General features: G+C 45.9%; 1 protein-coding gene across 4 annotated transcripts in view; it reads right to left on the reverse strand.

Moving 5' to 3' along the window:
• grik5 (glutamate receptor, ionotropic, kainate 5) overlaps positions 1–22116 on the reverse strand; it is a 352876-nt gene that overhangs the window by 38756 nt on the left and 292004 nt on the right. For all 4 annotated transcript variants that reach the window (XM_034174412.1, XM_034174411.1, XM_034174414.1 and 1 more), the window contains exons 6-11: positions 21037–21215; positions 20350–20403; positions 16864–17022; positions 16299–16451; positions 15394–15498; positions 10663–10770 (exon numbers count right to left, since the gene is read on the reverse strand). In XM_034174412.1, coding sequence (XP_034030303.1) covers positions 10663–10770; positions 15394–15498; positions 16299–16451; positions 16864–17022; positions 20350–20403; positions 21037–21215 — 758 coding nt within the window. The remainder of the gene's footprint in view (positions 1–10662; positions 10771–15393; positions 15499–16298; positions 16452–16863; positions 17023–20349; positions 20404–21036; positions 21216–22116) is intronic.

The raw sequence follows: 22116 nt of genomic DNA on the forward strand, positions 1-22116 counted from the left end.
ACATTCATCTACATCGTTCCCAGTGCAGGAAATATCCAAGTACCACTTTTCAACGACAAAGTCCTTTTTCAATTTGACTCAAATATGTTACATTTAAAACTTCAAATATGATGCCATTTAAATATATAAAAATCTGCCACAAAAAAAGATATAGAAGAAAGGCAAGTGCCTAAGAACGAGTACGGCTTGGTCATTATAATAAGACATGGCGGCTCCTTTGCAGCGCTTAGTACCACTTAGCAGTAAAGGTTAGCCATAACAGTGTTTCAAATGTGGACACTGCTTATCCCAGCTATGAAAATGTAAACATAATTGAGTGCTGGGACCACAAATGATTTTGCCACAATATTTAAACAGTTTAACAATGCCACATCCCTTTAGCTACACTGTACATCCGTAGGGGTGATGATCATGACCCAAAATATGATGCAGAGACACACTGAACTACTTGTTTGTCTGTTATAATGGGGACAGTGCAAACATGATAAATTGCAAGATCACTAAAGCTAACCAGTGTCGTTACAGTGCTAAAGTTGCTCAGGTGTTACTCCAACTGATGGGGTTTGTCAAAACTGATGTTCATTAAAATCAAGTGTGTCCACTTGTGTGGCTTCTACTGTCAGATTTACATCCATGGACACGCAAGGCAGCTCCTGCATCACAGGGTGGGAAGGACATGCAGCCAGGCACCCTCTTTTACTGAAGCCAATCAAATGATTTGTTTGATGATCTTTGTGCATAATCAATATTAACATTACTGCATTGCCTGTAACTGGGTTCATATGATTTACAATAACGTTTATAAGTTGTAAAGAGTTCAACTATGTAATGCAGAGGTAGTTACAAACTTCACACTGCGTTCTAATCTGCATTTGACTTTCAAATCACTCCTCCTGAACAATGTGTTCTGCTTTCCGAATTGTAATGACAGCCTTTGCCTCACACACACTTTTGTCTGGGTAAAGCCATTCTCTCAGTGCTGATTTCTGGCCCTTACTGCCTTTCTGATTCCAAAGATGAGGACATCTCTCCTGATTTATTACAATAGGTGTCTAACATTGTGTGTCATATTGTTATATAGCATAATAGTGTAGACTACAAATGATTTTGATGGGAGGTGATGGTCCAGTGGTTAAGCATTGGGCTTGAGACCAGAGGATCCTCAGTTCAAATCCCAGCCTGACCAGAAAATCACTAAGGGCCCTTGGGCAAGGTCCTTAATCCTTAAGGTCCCGGTGTGTAGTGTGTACGTTGTATGGCAGCACCCTCACATCGGGGTGAATGTGAGGCATTATTTGTAAAGCACTTTGAGTGTCTGATGCAGATGGAAAAGCGCTATATAAATGCCGTCCATTTACCATTCTGGGCATGTGCACAGTGGTACATTGGATAATCTATGCGCTAACAACCACCATTATACATAACAAGACTTTTCCACAAAACTAAAATGTATGCATTAACATTTGAAAACTGTCTTTTGCTGAAGAGTGTAGCATGCCATTCATGGGGTTATGGATGTATATTACATTTCTCAGGGAGATTTGAAGAGGTCAGCAAATGGTTAGACTTTGAATGCACTACCCTGCGCGCGCGCACACACACACACACACTTTACTTTTGGGTCTGGTCATTAATTGTAATTGCCCACTGTTCACTCAAAAAAATAACAAGCTGCACTGTATTTTAATTTTAGATTACAATGTAGCCAAGCATTAAAATAACTGAGCAGTCAAATCCACATTTAACCAGAAATTATTTATTTCAAGAGTCAGTGTTGCAATAATAACAAAGCCATCTGTAAAAATAAAGTAAGACGCATGGTGTGTGTGGTTTGGTACCGGTCCAGTAGGAGACAGTGGAGTGAGACGGGGTAACAGATAAGGTGCTGATCCAGCTTCTTATCCTCTCGACTCCACACCACACTCAATCCATGCTTGTATCGCTTACAAGTTCTGACCTTTGTTAAATAGTACTCCATATCAGCACATTTACATTACGCCCCATTTCAAGCCCTGATTTGAGTTTTTACTCCACAAATGTAGCCAAACGTGTGTCACAGATCTGCAATTGGAGACCATCTTAAGCCTTGTTCTTTATTGGTAGACAGTGGTGAACAATGGCTGAAAATGTTACAGTCAGTCAACATGTTAACATAGCGGATGAAGTCTCTCAGCTGTTTTTCCACATCTAAGCCAGGTCAACATGACTAGTGTAATATGAGAGATTTATTATTATGGCACTCCTATGTAAGCTAAAAGGAAATTATTAGGGTTCTGACATCACGTAAAGACTAGGGTTTGAATGGTTTGAGTTTACAGCGTCTGTCTCAGTGCTCTCTTACTTAAGACAAAGTGACTGTGAAAATTTGCAGAAACACTAGGCCTGGGCGATTTGGCCTAAAAATAAAATCTCAGATTTTTTCCCCCCTACTTTTTAAAAGAAAACATTTAGTACAAATGACAGAGATAACTCAAAACAACTTTTGCTTTTATTTAATCAAAAACTTAAAACTAACCCCTACTTAACTCCTGGAATTGAAGCTCCAACTGTTCTTTTGATTTAAAAAATACACTTGAGTAAATTATTCCACCAGAGTGAGCTGGTTTTTAGCGGGAGTTTGCGCTCTTGTCCCCTCGTAAAGTGTAGCATTTCACCCATGCAGCTGGAGGCCTCTGTTTTAGATGCTGGAATAAGTTTGTTGTGCGACTGCTGTTGTGTGGGCCGCCAGAAGAGGAGGTACTGCTGGCCCACCACCAGAGGGCGCCCTGCCTGAAGTGCGGGCTTCAGGCACAAGAGGGCGCTGCCGCCATGGACACAGCCGGGGGTGACAGCTGTCGCTCATTACCTCTTGACAGCTGTCACCCATCTACTCAACATCATCTCACTGTTGTGTGGGCCGCTGAAGAGGAGGTACTGCTGGCCCACCACCACCAGAGGGCACCCTGCCTGGAGTGCGGGCTCCAGGCACCAGAGGGCGCTGCCGCCTCACAGGAGCAGCCGGGGTGACAGCTGACACTCATCACCTATGACAGCTGTCACCACTCATCTGATCAGCATCGGTATATCAGCAAGACGTCATCTCCACCTCTTTGCCGAGATATCGCTTTACCAGGAAGGTAACATTCTCAGCTGATTGTGAGATTTTTTCAACAGTAACCTTTTGTGTATTGTATAGCAGACTCTTTTTCCAACGAGAGGTGGAGGTGGTTTTCCTGCCTTGTGGATTGCTGGGTGCATACGCGCCCACATTTAATTGTTTTTTGTTCCTCGCCAGCAGTACCAGGTCCGACACGCGGAGGCAGTGGCCACCTGGGAGTTCGGGACTTGGCGGCTCCAGTATTCCCGGGGTCTGGTGGCGGAGGAAATCCTGTGGTTCCGGTTCTGCTTTGGACAGACGTCTTCTATCTTCGAGCCTGCCCACACGACACCTTTTGTGATTTGACTTTTTGTCTATTGTTGTAATCTGTCGTGTTTGTTGTGCCCTTTCACAACAGTAAAGTGTTGTTATTTGACTTCCTCCATTGTCCGTTCATTTGCGCCCCCTGTTGTGGGTCTGTGTACCTACACTTTCCCAACAGGATATCTCGGCCATCGTCATGGATCCCGAGGGGCGTCAACCGGCTGTTGAACGGCCAATGGAAGAACAGGGCGCACAGGCGTCCGCAGGAGGAATGATCGGTGAGTTGCAGCGGATCCTCACCGCTTTCACGGCTTGGTTGGATTTAATGACCGAGCAGAACGTCCTCCTTAACCGCAGGGTGGAGGCTCTCGCCGTGCAGGTGGAAGCGCGCCCTCAGGGCGCCGCTGCGGCTCTCCCTCCTGTCGACCCTGTGCGTAACAGTGACGTTCCACAGGTCGTTCAACGACCCCTCCCACCTTCCCCGGAAGCATACATAAGCCCTCCAGAGCCGTACGGATGTTGTGTGGAGACGTGCGCGGACTTCCTTATGCAGTGTTCGCTCGTCTTCGCACAACGTCCTGTCATGTACGCGACTCATGCCAGCAAGATAGCTTATGTAATAAACCTGCTTCGCGGTGAGGCACGCGCTTGGGCTACAGCGCTCTGGGAGCAGAATTCACGGCTCCTTCAGCATATGATGGGTTTGTGAGGGAGTTCAGAACAGTGTTCGATCACCCAAATAGAGGAGAGACCGCTTCAGCCGTGCTGCTGTCAATGAGACAGGGGCGCCGGAGCGCAGCTGCCTATGCAGTCGACTTCCGCATCGCGGCTGCGAGGTCCGGCTGGATAGCACTGCCCTCCGCGCCGCCTTTGTAAACGGACTGTCATTGGTTCTAAAGGAGCACCTGGTGGCTAAGGACGAACCGCGGGATTTAGATGGGCTTATTGATCTCGTAATACGATTAGACAATCGGTTAGAAGAATGCCGTCGGGAACGAGACGAAGGGCGTGGCCGGGCACGCGCCGTCCCTCTCCCTTCCGGTTCCGACCGCGTTCCGCCCTCCCCACGCTCCACGGCCCCTACGCTCCATGTGGTTACAGCTCCCCCTGCTGACGAAGCTATGGACACGAGCAGGGCCACATTTAGGGCACCAGATAGACAGAGGAGGCTGGCCCGCGGAGCGTGTTTTGTTTGTGGCTCGATAGAGCATCAGGTAAGAGACTGCCCCGAGCGGTTAAACACCAACGCCCGCCCCTAGAAACTGGGCTAGGGGTGGGCCGAGACATTCACGTGGGACACACCCACATTGCCACACGACTCCCAGTTACAATCCTTTATGAGGATTTAACCCTGAAGGCCCCAGCACTGGTGGACACGGGCTCTGAAGGGAATCTGTTAGACAGCAGATGGGCCAGGGAGATAGGGCTCCCTCTGGTGGCGCTTACCTCGCCTGTGCAGGTACGGGCACTAGATGGCTCCCTACTCCCTCCAATCACACATAAGACACCACCAGTAACTCTGGTGGTGTCAGGAAATCACCGGGAAGAGATCGAGTTTTTTGTGACTCCTGCTACCTCCCGTGTGATTTTAGGGTTCCCCTGGATGTTAAAACACAATCCCCGGATCGATTGGCCGTCTGGGGTAGTGGTTCAGTGGAGCGAGACCTGCCATCGGGTATGTTTAGGTTCCTCGGTTCCTCCCGGTTCCCAGGCTAAGGAGGAGGTCAGAGTCCCGCCCAATCTAGGGACGGTGCCGGTGGAGTACCACGACCTTGTAGATGTGTTCAGTAAGGATCTGGCGCTCACCCTTCCCCCCCACCGTCCGTACGATTGTGCCATTGATTTGGTTCCAGGCGGTGAGTTCCCGTCCAGCAGGCTGTACAACCTCTCACGACCTGAGCGCGAATCAATGGAGACCTACATCCGGGACTCTTTAGCCGCCGGGTTGATCCGGAATTCCACCTCCCCGATGGGTGCAGGTTTCTTTTTTGTGGGTAAAAAGACGGCGGACTTCGTCCATGCATTGATTATAGGGGACTGAACGAAATCACGGTTCGTAATCGATACCGTTGCCCCTGTTGGATTCAGTGTTCACGCCCCTGCATGGAGCCCAATATTCACACAGATCTTAGAAATGCGTATCACCTGGTTTGGATCCAGAAGGGAGACGAGTGGAAGACGGCATTTAACACCCCCTTAGGTCACTTTGAGTACCTGGTCATGCCGTTCGGCCTCACAAACGCCCCCGCGACGTTCCAAGCTTTAGTTAATGATGTCTTGCGGGATTTCCTGCACGATTCGTCTTCGTATATCTAGACGATATACTCATCTTTTCTCCGGATCCTGAGACTCATGTCCGGCATGTACGTCAGGTCCTGCAGCGGTTGTTGGAGAACCGGCTGTTTGTGAAGGGCGAGAAGTGTGAGTTTCACCACACATCTTTGTCCTTCCTGGGGTTTATCATCTCCCTCAACTCCGTCGCTCCTGATCCGGCCAAGGTTGCGGCGGTGAGAGACTGGCCCCAACCCACTAGCCGTAGGAAGCTGCAACAGTTCCTCGGCTTTGCAAATTTCTACAGGAGGTTCATTAAGGGCTACAATCAGGTAGTGACAGCCCTGACCTCACCAAAAGTCCCCTTCACCTGGTCGGATCGTTGCGATGCCACGTTCAAGGAGTTGAAACGGCGCTTCTTGTCTGCACCCGTTCTGGTGCAGCCCGATCCTAGTCGCCAGTTAGTGGTTGAAGTGGACGCCTCAGACTCAGGGATAGGAGCTGTGCTTTCCCAGAGCGGGAAGACTGATAAGGTCCTTCACCCGTGTGCCTATTTTTCCCACAGGTTGACCCCGGCCGAACGGAACTATGACGTCGGCAATCGAGAACTCCTTGCGGTGAAAGAGGCTCTTGAAGAGTGGAGACATCTGTTGGAGGGAACGTCCGTGCCATTCACGGTTTTCACTGACCACCGGAACCTGGAGTATATCAGGACCGCCAAGCGGCTGAACCCCAGGCAAGCCCACTGGTCACTGTTCTTCGGCCGTTTTGACTTCCGGATCACCTACCGTCCCGGGACCAAAAACCAGAGATCGGATGCCTTGTCCCGGGTACATGAAGATGAAGTCAAAACGGAGTTGTCGGATCCACCGGAACCCATCATCCCGGAGTCCACTATCATGGCCACCCTTACCTGGGACGTAGAGAGAACCGTCCAGGAGGCCCTGGCACGAAGCCCGGACCCCGGAACTGGGCCGAAGAACAGACTCTACGTCCCACCAGAAGCTAGGGCTGCAGTTCTGGACTTCTGTCACGGCTCTAAGCTCTCCTGTCATCCAGGGGTGCGAAGAACCGTGGCAGTTGTCCGGCAGCGCTTCTGGTGGGCGTCCCTAGAGGCCGACGTCCGGGATTATATCCAGGCCTGCACCACCTGCACCAGGGGCAAGGCTGACCATCGCAGGGCTTCGGGATTGCTGCAGCCGCTGCCCGTGCCCCATCGCCCCTGGTCCCACATCGGCCTGGATTTTGTCACGGGCCTCCCGCCGTCCCAGGGCAACAGCACCATCCTCACGATAGTGGACCGATTCTCCAAGGCGGCCCACTTCGTGGCCCTCCCGAAGCTCCCGACGGCCCAGGAGACAGCGGACCTCCTGGTCCACCACGTCGTCCGGTTGCATGGGATCCCAACAGACATCGTCTCCGATCGCGGTCCCCAGTTCTCCTCGCACGTCTGGAGGAGCTTCTGCCGGGAACTGGGGGCCACGGTGAGTCTCTCATCCGGGCATCATCCCCAGACCAACGGGCAAGCAGAACGGGCCAATCAGGAGATGGAGCAGGCCCTGCGTTGCGTGACAGCCGCGCACCCAGCGGCCTGGAGTACCCATCTGGCCTGGATCGAGTATGCCCATAACAGCCAGGTGTCGTCAGCCACCGGCCTCTCCCCTTTCGAGGTATGTCTGGGGTACCAACCTCCTCTGTTTCCGGTGGTTGAGGGAGAGGTCGGTGTGCCCTCGGTCCAGGCCCACCTACGGAAGTGCCGTCGGGTGTGGCGTGCCGCCCGTTCTGCCTTGCTGAGGGCCCGGATGAGGACGAAGGCCCATGCAGACCGTCGGCGGACCCCGGCCCCTACGTACCGGCCAGGGCAGGCAGTGTGGTTGTCTACTAAGGACATTCCCCTTCAAGTGGACTCCCCTAAGCTGCAGGACCGATATATCGGTCCGTTTAAAATCATCAAGGTACTCAGTCCAGCCGCAGTGAGGCTTCAGCTTCCGGCCTCACTGCGGATCCATCCCGTTTTCCACGTGTCCCGGATCAAGCCCCATCACACCTCACCCCTCTGTACTCCGGGTCCGGCACCACCTCCTGCCCGGATCATCGATGGCGAGCCGGCTTGGACTGTGCGCCGGCTCTTAGATGTCCGTAGGATGGGCCGGGGCTTCCAGTATTTGGTGGACTGGGAGGGGTACGGACCTGAAGAACGCTCCTGGGTGAAGAGGAGCTTCATCCTGGACCCGGCCCTCCTGGCCGATTTCTACCGCCGCCACCCGGACAAGCCTGGTCGGGCACCAGGAGGTGCCCGTTGAGGGGGGGGTCCTGTTGTGTGGGCCGCTGAAGAGGAGGTACTGCTGGCCCACCACCACCAGAGGGCACCCTGCCTGGAGTGCGGGCTCCAGGCACCAGAGCTGACACTCATCACCTATGACAGCTGTCACCACTCATCTGATCAGCATCGGTATATCAGCAAGACGTCATCTCCACCTCTTTGCCGAGATATCGCTTTACCAGGAAGGTAACGTTCTCAGCTGATTGTGAAATTTTTTCGACAGTAACCTTTTGTGTATTGTATAGCAGACTCTTTTTCCAACGAGAGGTGGAGGTGGTTTTCCTGCCTTGTGGATTGCTGGGTGCATACGCGCCCACATTTAATTGTTTTTTGTTCCTCGCCAGCAGTACCAGGTCCGACACGCGGAGGCAGTGGCCACCTGGGAGTTCGGGACTTGGCGGCTCCAGTATTCCCGGGGTCTGGTGGCGGAGGAAATCGTGTGGTTCCAGTTCTGCTTTGGACAGACGTCTTCTATCTTCGAGCCTGCCCACACGACACCTTTTGTGATTTGACTTTTTGTCTATTGTTGTAATCTGTTGTGTTTGTTGTGCCCTTTCACAACAGTAAAGTGTTGTTATTTGACTTCCTCCATTGTCCGTTCATTTGCGCCCCCTGTTGTGGGTCCGTGTACCTACACTTTCCCAACACTCACTCCATAAAGACCAGACGTCATCTCCACCTCGTTGCCGAGATATCATACTTCATAGGAGGTAACACTCTCAGCCTTTTTGTGAGATTTGTAACTCTGTTATTTTGAGAATTTGCAGGAGAACCGGTCGTTTGTGAGGAGGCTGTGCAAGACGGCGCTCCTTTTCAGCTGAGACCGCTGCAACATATTGAATGAGAGGTGGAGGTGGCATTCCCACCGTAGTTGTTACTGGGTGTACACACACCCACACTTGACTGTCTTTGTTCTTCGCCAGCAGTACCAGATCCGACAGTCGGGGACGGTGATCACCTGGGAATTCGGGACTTGGCGGCTCCAGTATTCACCAGGTTCTGGGGCGGCGGAAATCGTGTGGTTCCGGCTCTTCTCAGGACAGACGTCTTCTATCCTCGAGCCTGCCCACACGTCACCTCCTGTGTATTGACTGTTATGATATTCTGTGATTGTCTGTATGTTCGTTGTGCACATTCACAACATTAAATTGTTACTTTTTGGCTCATCTATTGACCGTTCATTTGCGCCCCCTGTTGTGGGTCCGTGTCACTACACTTTCCCAACAACTGCATTTTGTTGCGATGGGCTTTCAGGGTTCGCCCCAGAAATTTTTAGTATAGCGGTGCTGTTGGCAATTAGCACACGAGGCAGCGTGTTGTGAGTCATTTTGACTGGTTTTAGATGCATTGAAAGCAAGAATAATAGACAAAAAAATGACACTTATGTTATAATATCAAAGTTCTTTTTGCATGTTTCTGTCTAAGTTAATAAAATAAATAACACTGAAAAGTTTAAAAACACATTAATATTTGACGGACATATCATTTGCTCTCCTCTATTTTAAAAATGACACACTGTACCTTTAATCCAGTAAGACAGGCAGAGTTTTACTGTCATGTTGACAGTTTAGTTTTTTCTTTTTAACATTTCTGAGTGGGATTGCTTTTTAAAAACAATATAACCCCTAATTGTCTTGTTCGTACAAGAGCTAAACCTGGACTGATTTGATTGTCAAATTAGAAACAAATTTACTGCAAAGTAAGTTCTCACATACAAGTAATTTGATCTGGAGTCATTGGTGCATAAACAACAATAATAAAAAGAAAACACTTCTGTAAGAAGTAAATTTGCTTTCATAAAGATGAAATCCTGGATGGAAAAACTTTCTGAATCAGTTTTTCACACTTTACTGTTTCACTGAATTGTGTGGGGAAGATGATCGTTGATTAAAATTGCTTCGCTGCTTTTTTTTTTTTTTTTTTAACAGTGTAGAGCGTCTGTTCACACTTTTTCCTCCTCCTCTCTCATTGTGAGGGAATGAGAGACTCTTCATTCTAACACCGTCTTTGCAGCTTATTTGAGCAAACTTTGGAAACATGAAAGCTTTCATCTGTAAAATAAAGCCTTAATGTGTCACGAGCTACGCAGGCAGAAGGAGCTGTTTTTGTTGGAAGACTTTGACTGAGTTTTTGTTCTTTCACTCTGAGCTGCAGCGCTGTGACTCGGCTCGGCTCAGCTGGCTGCCGGCCGGGGGGAGCAGGCAGCAGTCCGTTCAGCAAAAACAGACTGTCTGGATTAAACAAAAATACAATGGCACTACGCCGTTGTTCCATTGTCTGGGGAGAACCGTGGCTTTAGAGAAACTTTGCAGCATCCAGTCACTTGTTCCACGTCTGTCGCAGCTATCCCAAACCACTGATGAAACTCGCTCTCCATTAGCGGTTAGCCATGTTTGTTATTTTGTGAAGGAAACGGGACGGGGAGGGGGGAGCTACGGAAGGTCCTGAGTACAAAAATGTGCGCCGCTGCAACAGGAGAAAAAAAAACAACTCACATTTTTTACTTTTTAAAATCATCCGCAACAACAAATTCAAATTAATCGATAAAATTGATATATCACCCAGGCCTAAGAAACACACAAACCAGCATGAGCTGTGGCAGAACCTGTGCAACAAAACAACTGTGACCACAGAAGTGCAGTCATCCAGGAGTTAAATGTGACCTTACCAGTATGGTGGTGACAATGAGGGTCTTGTTCGCAAGCGTCTCTGAGACATTAATATCCAGACTCGTTGAGTTCATTGCAAGAGTGTCGTTGGAGTACCAGATGCCAATCTAACAGAAAAGAACGTGAGAAAAAAAAAACACAGATGGATAAATAATGCAATCAATCTCTGAATTCATTTTTAGGGCGAGATTTACAATAACAGCTTACACCAGCGCAAAGCCACTTTCGGCCTTAAAAAAAACACCCTACTGTCAGGATGGGCCATGACAGGTTCACACTGGAAAGGTGTGAATAGTGATTATTGAGAGTAGACCCTTTTAGACCACAACCTTTGGGGAAGGAGAGTATTTAAATAAATCATGCTATGTGCTGGACTAAGATCTGTCAACCTTCTAGAATTCCAAACATTAAAGGCAGCATATCAGTATAACATATCAGTAATATTAACGCTGTGCCCGACACACCTTGGCTCTGTGCCACAGGTACGATGGCAGTCCAACACAACACAATGTTTTCTTACAGCACAACATCCCGCCAACTTTGTCACTGTATTTATTAATCTGTGCTGTGCCACAGAAAAAAGGTCTTGACATGACCATAACATGATTTCACTCACTACATCAGTAATTTGTGTGAATACAGCGATTACCTAAATGCTACGTGAAAAACACTAAAGTGTGAATGTTAAATCTGTGCCATTGCTGGGCCGATTATCTTCCTTACCCAGCTCAAAGTGTGAAAAAGGCTCAGCACAACAAATAAACCCTCACATGTTTTGGTTACTGATGTGGGACCGGCTGCAACACTCCTGTGACATTGCCAGTAAATCTGCATAGACCGTGAACACACTGTGAGCAAACCCTCCATGATGTTATGCATAGGTTTTCTGATGAGCAGTTTGGGCAAGATGAATGAAGCTAATCCTGCTTTGGGTGTTTTATTAATGCATATTCCTTTGCAGACAAGGCAGTGGTTCTTATAGCAGGTGGTTTAGGTGCAAGTATTAAAAATTATGACCAGCATGCTGCCTCATACCACTGGTATAGGCTCCAGCTCCCCGTGATCCTTAATTAGAATAAGTGTGTAGAAAATGAACGAATGAATGCTGCCAGCTTTAAATGTGGAGTAGTAGTGGATATAGCGGCACCAATTTGTGCTCACGGTGCCTATATACAAATTAAATAATGCAAAGATTTAACTCAACAGAAATACAGAGCATAGACTTCTTTGATAGCCCGTTTGTGCAATTTACTGCACAAAACCATATTACCTCAGATATCTGTAATAAAATGCTCAGAAAGGATAACTAGGTCAAGTCTGCAACAGTTAACAGTCACTGTTAGCATGGCCCCAACTTGAGCACACACAGCTGTCATTCAAAGTGACCATGCCCCAATTATTCATAATTTATGGTACATAATTTATTATTCCCATTATTAATTATTATAATTTTCAGAATTTTATGGTTTAAATACCTTAAACTGATGCTTTATTAAAAAATAAATAAATAAATAAATACAAATTCAAGTCCCGCACAGTGGTCATGAACATGGGAAATTGTTACAGAAACCAAATTTTTTTTGTGTGTCAGTCTGTAAACACGTTTCTGTCCGCTGTAAGTTGGGCAATTTAACATGGGCCTCTATGGAAAGTGACTGACTTTGGAGCTAGTCTCCAGTGGCCTTTCAAGAAACTGCACAATTTCTGTGTTGGCTTCATTTTTCAGCACCAGAGGTTTGGCATTGTAGTTAGTAGATTGATTACCTGCACCCTTGTTAGATGCTTGTTTGCAACCCTACACTACAAGTGGGTGCATCTATATTCATAAATTGTTATATTTTTTGTAGATCTGGCCACTAAATTACAGAGTGCTCATATCTTGCCCTGCTTTTATATCTACACATATTCTGTGTATGTACACCGATTTAATTGCTCCCATAGAAACCATTAACAGTTTGTACCCACAGTATTCTGCAAACCAGTGACAAAATAAACACAAGCAGAGTAAAAAAGCTGGACAAAGATGGCAAAGGAGGCAGTGAAAGGCATTCAGTTTAATTTTCTAACATCTTTCTTAAACTGCATTAAAGCAGCTCACGTATTTCCGTTTTAAGTCACTTACGTGCACACTGCAAGGGTGTGATTGCGGTGAAACCTGTGTGCAGCGCTGGAACTGAAGCTTAAACAAGAATTTCTTTAGGAGGTATTACGGTCTATATTTCAATAGGTCAGAAGAGAGGTAATGAGTCCTCAGACAGAATCACAGAATTTAAATGACACTTTTTAGCCTGCATTGACATTTGGAGTGTGTACTCTTTTTTTTTTAAGTGAGATGCGGCTGCTGAGCTACAGTGTGGGTGCTGGTACACAGGTTTCACTTATGCTTCATTAAAGCTGAACTTTGAAATGCAGGTGGAAAGCATTTTGATTCTATGCTTCTCATCTTTCATCACCTTTCCTCCTAATGCACACTGGGTAAGTCTGCAGGGACACAATAATCCACCAAACTTCACCCCTGTTTGGCAAGATACGCCTTCCATATGTTCAGGTTTTAAACATATAAAACAACTAGATCGACAGGCTAAATGTTCAAACCAGACTGGAAGTTTTCTTGAAGGTAACACAGCTCAGACCCAATCATTCATCAGCACCCGTCAGCAGTGTGCAAGAGCTATAGAAATGGGTTGTATCTGTGTGTATCTGTGGCCTTTTTGCACGAACTGCCACACTATGAAACAGCCTGGACCAGGCCTGGATGGCAACCACTCAGGCAGGAAACCTCTCCATCCCAACCTCTCAAATCACAGACCCAAAATATTTGGATTGTAAGATAATTACTCAACCTTCTCCCTTGTGTTCAGTAGGTGCCAAACTTGACCTGTTATCTCCAGACTGATCAGCTGGAGAGGGATATATGTAGAAATGCACTCTGTCCCTCTGTCATGTTTTTTTTTCAACTCTATAAATTAAGAACACCTCATCTAATTTATTCCAAAAATGATATGCATACTCATATAGCTTCACCCTATGACCTTTTGGACCATCTGTCAGACAGGATTATTTCAACAGAGTCACTTCAAACACTATAAGTGACACAGTGTTAATGTACATGTATATATGTGGCTCAAAAATCATCTTCTTGTCATACTGTCCATAGATTGCTTAAAGTTTGAGTAGTGGGGTTTAAGTAATAACTATTCATGACTGTATTCTTGATGATGACTGTGACTTACATGAATGATTCTGTTCCTCCTGGTGGAGAATGCTTAATCACAATCTGAGTATTGTAATATTAGCGAGTACCCGAACACCAGTAACTCTACTCTATAGTAGCAATCACATGGACTTGCTAATGGTCCTTCAGGACAGATCTGTTGTTAGACTCTGGATTATCACTCAACTCCCCAGATGTGATATTGTATAGTGCAAAAAATGTGAGGAGGAAGGTTTGCATAAAATGGGAAAATGACAGCAAAAACTGTTTTCATTTGTGTCAAGTGTAATCAGCTTTGTACAGCTGTAGTGTACTTAGTTTACTACAGTTCACATCAGCTAATCTGATGACGTTCAGTGTCAGCACCATGTTTTGAGGTTGAGGGCTTTCCATATCTGCAGAAATTTATGTGAAGCTCAGCTCTCTGCAATCTCAATACCCCCCCCCCCAACTCTAACCCTCACTATAACCAGAAACTGTAGAAAAGAGCAATAAAATCACAGAAAGCACATGTGTATTAACAATAGCAGCAGATGCTTGCATATGCGTGTCCTCTAAGACACACACACACACACACACAAAACCAGTGGTGTGAAAAAGCGTTTGCCCCTTGAGCTTTTACATGTTAGAAACAAAACGAAAAATTCAGGCTTTGTATATTAAAATTTCAAAAATTATGCCCATTAAACTCACAATAAAAATCTCTACATCATGAATTAAAAGAAATAAAAATCTAAAAGCGGGCAGCATGGTGGCTTAGTGGTTAGCACTGTTGCCTCACAGCAAGAAGGTTGTGGGTTCAATTCCCATGGCCTTTCTGTGTGGAGTTTGCATGTTCTCCCCGTGTGTGCGTGGGTTTCCTCCGGGTGCTCCGGTTTCCTCCCACATCCAAAGACATGCGGGTTAGGTGGATTGGAGTCTTTAAATTGTCCGTAGGTGTGTGTGTGGGTGTGTCTGTGCTTGTTTGTCTGTTTGTGGCCCTGCGACAGACTGGTGTCCTGTCCTGGGTGTACCCCGCCTCGCGCTCTTTGACTGCTGGGATAGGCTCCAGCCCCCCGCAACCCTTAATTGGACTAAGTGGTAAAAGATGAATGAATGAATGAAAAATCTAAAAGCCAAAATGATGGTGTGAATAAGTAAGTGCCCCCTTTAGTATAGCACATGTAAATAATCAGTTTTACATCCAGTTTTCTACGGACAAGTCAGGGGATGGATACATCAATTTTCTCAAGACGCTGATTATGTCTTAAACTTTATTTACATGAATTATGAAGAAATACAAACAGTATGGCACTCTATGCCTGCCGCACTGATTGCAGCCAAGCAAAGACAGAGCAGTCAGGTGGAACGCATCAAACCTTCTTCAAAATGGGAAAATATGCAGTTACTATCAGGGTCGTCTACTATGAAGCTGAGTTAAACGATTCCTCTGACAATTTCAATCAGATGTGTAACCTGTAACTTGCCCCAGATCTCATGGCAATGTGACCTGGCAGCTGTAAAAATGACTCCTGACCTCTTTGTGTCCTCCTCTGTGTTTCTCCAGGATCCTCAGGGTGTAGTTGGTTCTCTGACCTTTACTGTTGAACTCCACTCGTCCTGTCAAACCATCGTACTCCACCTGGCGGGCAGATACAGACAGTGAAGTATCAGAGAAGCAGCGAATCAAGCAGCAAGGAGTTTCAGAGTGAGCCGAGGACAGAGAGAAAGAGAGTGAATATAATTAGTGTAAGTATAAACAATGTAGATTGATGGAGAAATAAATATAGCCAGTTTTGTATATAATATTGAACATTTTTTGTGGATCTCATCCATCTTCATTATGTAAACAGATTCTATCTGTAGTGATTAAGAAGAGAGAGAAAGAGCAGGAAAGACAAAGGAGGTATCCAAGACAGGGATAAGCAAGTTCAGATCAACGAGGAGAAAATGACGGAGAGAGTTAACGTCTCCTTAATCAGAATCACAATTCCACCTCACGAGCTTCACTCTGTCCAAAGTTCTGGCACAGTTAGAGAGATCGATGATGAATGGCACAGCGCTGAAGATGGAGTACATCATGATGTTGACTAACAAAGACAGATGTCGGGCCAGTGGGGCGGAGACAATGAGGGATGGCGGCTCAGGCTGCCTTGACAACAGGTCGCTGATGACACAAACAGATGCCAGAGAAGGGAGATGACACAGAGTAGCAGGAGATGAATATGATGTGGGTTTTAGTTATGCTGCATGCATACTGTTGTGATCAAATCTTGACCGGAGCAAATGGAAGCCGAGGAAATAAGCAACTCTGACACAAAGAACATGAGCAGCATGAATATAAAACATGCATTATTATGGCTGTTGTCAGACTAATGTTTTTCATGAAGTGTGTGTTTGCATCTGCAAGTATTCTCTGTTCTGTGCTGTTATCCAGCTAACCATGCGCAGGTAGTTCATAAGGCTGGTCCCGTGTTGCCAGATCTGAGGTGAGGTGCAGCTGAGTGGTTTCACTCCGATTTCCTGACTGCGGTTTAGTTCCCTCACCGCTCCCACCACCACATGCACCGCGTCAAACATCAGCGCTGACGAGAGCTGCGGAAGGGAAAGAGATGAAACATGAGGGGCGCGTGTGGGAAGAAGGCAGGGTGAGGGGTGGATGATGGAATCACGATGAAGGAAGAAAATGAGTCAAGGCAGAAGATGAAATAAGGAGAGGGGAGAGAGGTGTGAGCACAGATGATTGAATAGTTAAAGAAGAAAGGAGGAGGAAAGACAAATAAGAGAAGAGGGAGAAGTTTGAACAAATCCGTGGGGAGGAAACAAAGAGAGATACGTCAATACCCATTAAATACAAGCCAAAAGCCATTTGAATCTATTTAACTGCAGCAAAGAATCTGTGTAAAGAATAAAGTGTGCTAAATGTTAAGTAGAACAGAAACAAAGCTTTTCAGATCAACTTATAAATCTGTGCATGTGTGTTTGTGAGTGTGTGTGTGAGACTGACTGCAGGGCCGGGGTAGGTGAGGTCACAGCCCTCCCTCCAAGAGAGGTTGAGGCTCCTGATGAACTCCAAATAGAAGGGATGGGTGGTGTTAAACATGGAAAAACCCACAATATTGGATTGCTCATCCACGATGTCCTCCAGCTTCAAAAGCGGGAAGTCCTAAAGGGAAACAGGGAAAGGAGAGAGAGTGAATGTTTGCAGAGAGAGAAAATGTAAGTGAGTGACAATGTTGACAGTGTATCAAATCTGAGCACCGGAGAAAAATACTGTGCAAAGCAAAGTGAAGCACGATAAAAAAAAAAAAAAGTAAGGCTACAGGGAATGACAAAATCTAATCTGTGAAGGAGAAAGAAAAAGACACAGATGAAAGGAGGGAAAGGGAAGGGGGTGGGTGGTGGGGGGTTCACAGAAAGGAATCCAGTAGTTTGTAACAGAACCTGCTATCTAAAGCAAAGCAGTATAAAGGTACAGAGGGAGGAAAAAAGAAATAAAATCAGAGGCAAAACATTAAATTACACATGCGTGCACACACACAATCAGCCATAACATAGTGACCGCTGACAGGTGAAGTGAAAAACCTTGATGATCTTGTCAGAGCGGCACCTGTCAGTGGGCGGAATATGTTAGGCAGCAAGTTAACATTTTGTGCTCAGAGTTGATGTGTTGAAAGCAGCAAAAATGGGGACGGATAAAGATTTGAGCGACACTGACAAGGGTTAAATTGTGATGGGTAGACAACTCGGCCAGAGCATCTCCAAAACTGCAGCTCTTGTAGAATGTTCCCGGTCTGTCGTGGACAGTACCTAATAAAAGTGCTCCAAAGAAGGAATACTGGGTGAACCAGACGATAGGGTCATGGGCAGTCAAGACTCATTGGTATACATGGGGAGCGAAGGGTGCACCAAGTGGTTCAATTCAACAGATGAGCTACTGCAGCTCAAATTACTGAAAAATTTAATGTTGGTTCTGATAGAAAGGTCGAGTGGAGTCCATGCCTCGACAGGTCAAGGCTACTTTGATGGCAAAAGGGATCTAAACAATATTAGGCAGGTGTTCCCGATGTTATGGCTGATGGGTGTACACGTAGAGATTAATAATGACTAGAGGAGACAGAAGCTCATTCCTGCAATATTTCCGTCCATCATTTTACAAGAGAAATTATCATGAGTTTGTGAACCACCGCTGTACTGACAGCAACAGCAACATCCACAACTCAAGTCAGTTGATGTCAGAGAGAGAGAGAGAGAGAGAGAGAGAGAGAGAGAGAGAGAGAGAGAGAAATATTAAATAGAAATTCACCTCTTTCCATATTCTGGAGATGAGAAACTTTTTACTGCACTTTATTTTGGGAAACATTTTCCATATATGGTTGGAAAGTGTCACAAACATATGTCATCATTATATTATTATTGCTATTTGTCCCATTTTTTGCCCACTCAGTTATAAAATGTGCAGAACTATAAGATATTTAAGTTAAGCAAATGAGAGAGAGAGAGAGAGAGAGAGAGAGAGAGAGAGAGAGAGAGAGAGAGAGAGAGAGCGAGCAAACACGCAGCTGGAAACACTCAACACACATGCCTTCTTAATGATGTCTTAATGGTGTGTTCCAGTTGCTGAGGTTGTAATTCCCCAATTCTGAATAAGAAATTTTAATCTGAATGCTCCGTGAAGTTGTAATTCCAATTTGTCAACACATTCAAATTCCACATACCTCAAGTTTACAATCCAAGATGGCTGCTCTCATCCCAAACAATTTAAAGCTGTAGTTTTTACTGTTTGGGCAGCACAGTGGCTTCGTGTTTAGCACTGTTGCCTCACAGCCAGAAGGTCATGGCATCGATTCCCACCTGCAGCATTTCTGTGTGGAGTTTGCATGTTCTCTCCATGTTTGCGTGGGTTCCCTCTAGATGCTCTGGCTCCCTCCCAAATCCAAAGACATTCAGGCTAGGTGGATTGGAAGATTTAAAATGATCTGTAGGTGTGTGGGTGGGTGTGAATGTGTTTGTTTGTCTATATGTGGCCCTGCGACAGACTGTCCAGGGTGTACCCCGCCTCACACCCAATGACTGCTGGGATAGGCTCCAGTTATCCCAATCTTTACCAAATATATATTTGGTAATTGTTTGCTTTCTGTGTTATCAACGTATGATGCTATCACAGGCTATTCTAGTAGATGTTGCTAACAACAACGAGAGGCTAAAAATGAGCAGTAAGTCAAAAAAACTAATGTACCTTCTGTGCCATCTGTCGTCTACCGTGCAGTTTCTTTAGTGTACTGGATATTTGTGTTGAAGCTCTATTACTTTGACACAACAAACGCTTCCTTGGTGGCATCGATCTTGTTTCCCAACTGTGTAGAAACTGAAACACGTTTAATTCAGGTGCAACTTCTTTCTGAGTCGCGACTTCCCAGACAGCAAATGGATCCAGGCCGGATGTAGTCCAACATCTGGTACCAATCCTGAAAAAGGATCTGGTCCAGACAATTTTTGCACCCTGGCCCAGATTCAGCACGGCTCAACTTTAGAGTTCTGGAATAGATCCGGACCAGATCTGAACCAGATTTGCAAAAGACCACCCATTTACAGCCCATATCTGGCACGGATCTGGGACAGATGTGGTGCACATCACTATCCAACTATCCATATAACTATCCATTAGTGGTTCTAAACTCAGGGCTGTGAAAACTCCTCGAATCCACGGGATGCGTGGGATGTGGTGGAGGCGTTAGTGTGTACTCTGTAATCATGATCGTCACTGAGGTTTTTTAAATACTTATCGCAAAGCGTTTTTTTTTTTCTTTATGACAAGCAAGTTTTACGGAGGTAAGTTCCGTGGATCTGAGGAAACTGATTTGTATCTGTAACACACAGATCAGTGTCCATGGACTTATACCCCCCCCACCATGATGAAATCCAAGCATCCCGCGGATTTGCAGTGTTTTCACAGCCCTGAGTTTATAACCGCTAATGGATAGTTTCTGCCGAGTGCAGATAAAATTGCTTATTATTATGCTAACACCAAGTTCCTGCCACGGTGCCATGATGCAGACCACATCTGTCCCAGATCTGTGCCAGATATGAGCTGTAAACGGCTGGTCTTTTGCGGATCAGGTTTAGATCTGGTCCGGATCTGTTCCAGAACTGTAAAGTGGAGCCGTGCCGGATCTGAGCCAGGGTGCAAAAATAGTCTGGACCAGATCTGTTTTCAGGATTGGTCCCGGGTGTTGGACTACATCCGGCCGGATCCATTTGCTGTCTGGGTTCTGACCTCTGAGGTAATCAGAACTTTTTTTCCTTTCACCACCCTCATACGTTCATCTGTTAGCTGACTCCCTCCCCACCTGTCCTTCATTGTACCCTTCACAGCTACTTTCTTTCTTCTTCCTTTATCAGCTACTTTCTGCTTTCATGCTGTCATGAAGTGACAACAGATGAGTAAGAAACAAATGCAAACAGAAGAATAGTGGATGAGGAGTGCTCTTACCATTGTGGTGAGGATGTACTTGTAAAACGCTGATGTCATCCCGAGCTCTGATGCCTTTAAGGTGAACCAGTGAGAGAGGAAAAGGATGGCAAATAATGACGAGGCAGATGAAACACAGGAAACAACGTGATGATAGATATCCAGAGAGTGAAGGAGACATTTGGGGGACAATATAGGAGTGAATGTGGGGGAGGAGAAGGGAGAGAAGGAGCATATGTCATGTTTTACATCATCAGGTTAACACTAGGACATCTCGCTGAGGGCGCACAGCGCACCAATGTGCCCTGTGAAAACAGCCCATATGCGGGCAAACAGTGAGTCACTGGGCTGACTATCGGCATTAAAGGCCATAACATGAATCACAACAAGCTTCTGTTACAGCTGCAACAAAAAAAAAATGTTCTTTTGTGGAAAGACTTTCACAAATGATTGCAGCTACCAGATATGCATAAATATTCCCTACGCTGCTCCACAGGGCACAGAAGGTTTAAAAAAAAAAAAAGTGTACTGCAAAGAAAACAAACATGTAGCTTGTGGACCTTTAAGTCAGTCGTTTTATTATTTTACAGATGATAACCTCGAAGCGACCTACTTGAGTTTCCCAAGTGAGTGAGGTAAATAAACGAGGCATTTGGGGGGAACACTATGTGTATTGTGTAATGAATGTTGTGGTAACTGAGGCCTGACCTTCTTGAGGATGAGATAGGAGACAGAAGCATTGGCGTCAATGATAATGGTGGCTACTTTGTCGTCACGGATCTCCTTCAGCAGTGGCGTTGGGTCCAGGTTGTCGTCCAGCATCCTGACCGACAGCGTCTCCCGGGAGATGAGGAAGCGACGCACCAGTTCCTCTAATCTCAGCAGGCCTGAGAAAAAGCAAAGCATCTTAATGATCTGTATTTGTAAACACAACTAACAGTTGTGTTTACAAATAGTTCATTGCAGGTTAAAGTGACATGAATTTAATTTCTGGGTTGTAAGAGATACAAATCTGTTTTTTTTCATGAGTAGTGTCTTTTTTTTGGGGGGGGGGGGGGGGTAATTTGGTAATTGGTTGCTTTCTGTATTATATATAGTCCAAGACAGGATTTGTATCTGATGTGAATTCTGCTCAAATCAGATACAAGACACTTTGAAACATGAAATAAACCCAGACACCCCCCCCCCCCAAAAATAAATAAATAAATAAGGATGACAATAACAAGAACAATGCTTCTTCTTTGCGTTTATCAGCGGATTGCAAATCAGCTTTAGTGGTGAATACGCCACCTAGTGTATCAGACAGTGTGGAATTATGGCATTATTCTAAATCAATACAACACAGAAGGTGAAACAATAAAATGAAATATAAAATAATCAAAATGTACAATAAAAATCTGAATGGTCAGGGATGGTGGCCAAGCAGTTAAAAGCGCTTGTTTTCAGAACAGAAGGTTCCTGGTTCAAAACCCAACACTGCCCATTCTCCGTGTAATATGGAGTTGCATCAGGAAGGGCATCCGGTGTGAAACGTCTTATCCACTTCTTATCTGCTGTGGAAACATGGGATTTACTTTTAAAATAACTGTTAGCAGGCAGTATAATCATACAGCACTGAACAGGAGCACTCTGTGAATGCTGTAGTTTATTTATAGCCTCGAACCCCCAGGATAATACATTTATACACACACACACACACACACACTGTTGTGGTCTGTCCCCTGTCTGTGTCTTTTGTCCTTGTTAGTTGTCTTTGTGACCTGTCCCCTGTCTGTGTCCTTATATTAA

This window comes from Thalassophryne amazonica, chromosome 7 (assembly GCF_902500255.1).
Source record: "Thalassophryne amazonica chromosome 7, fThaAma1.1, whole genome shotgun sequence".
In the NCBI taxonomy this organism is placed as follows: Eukaryota; Metazoa; Chordata; class Actinopteri; order Batrachoidiformes; family Batrachoididae; genus Thalassophryne; species Thalassophryne amazonica.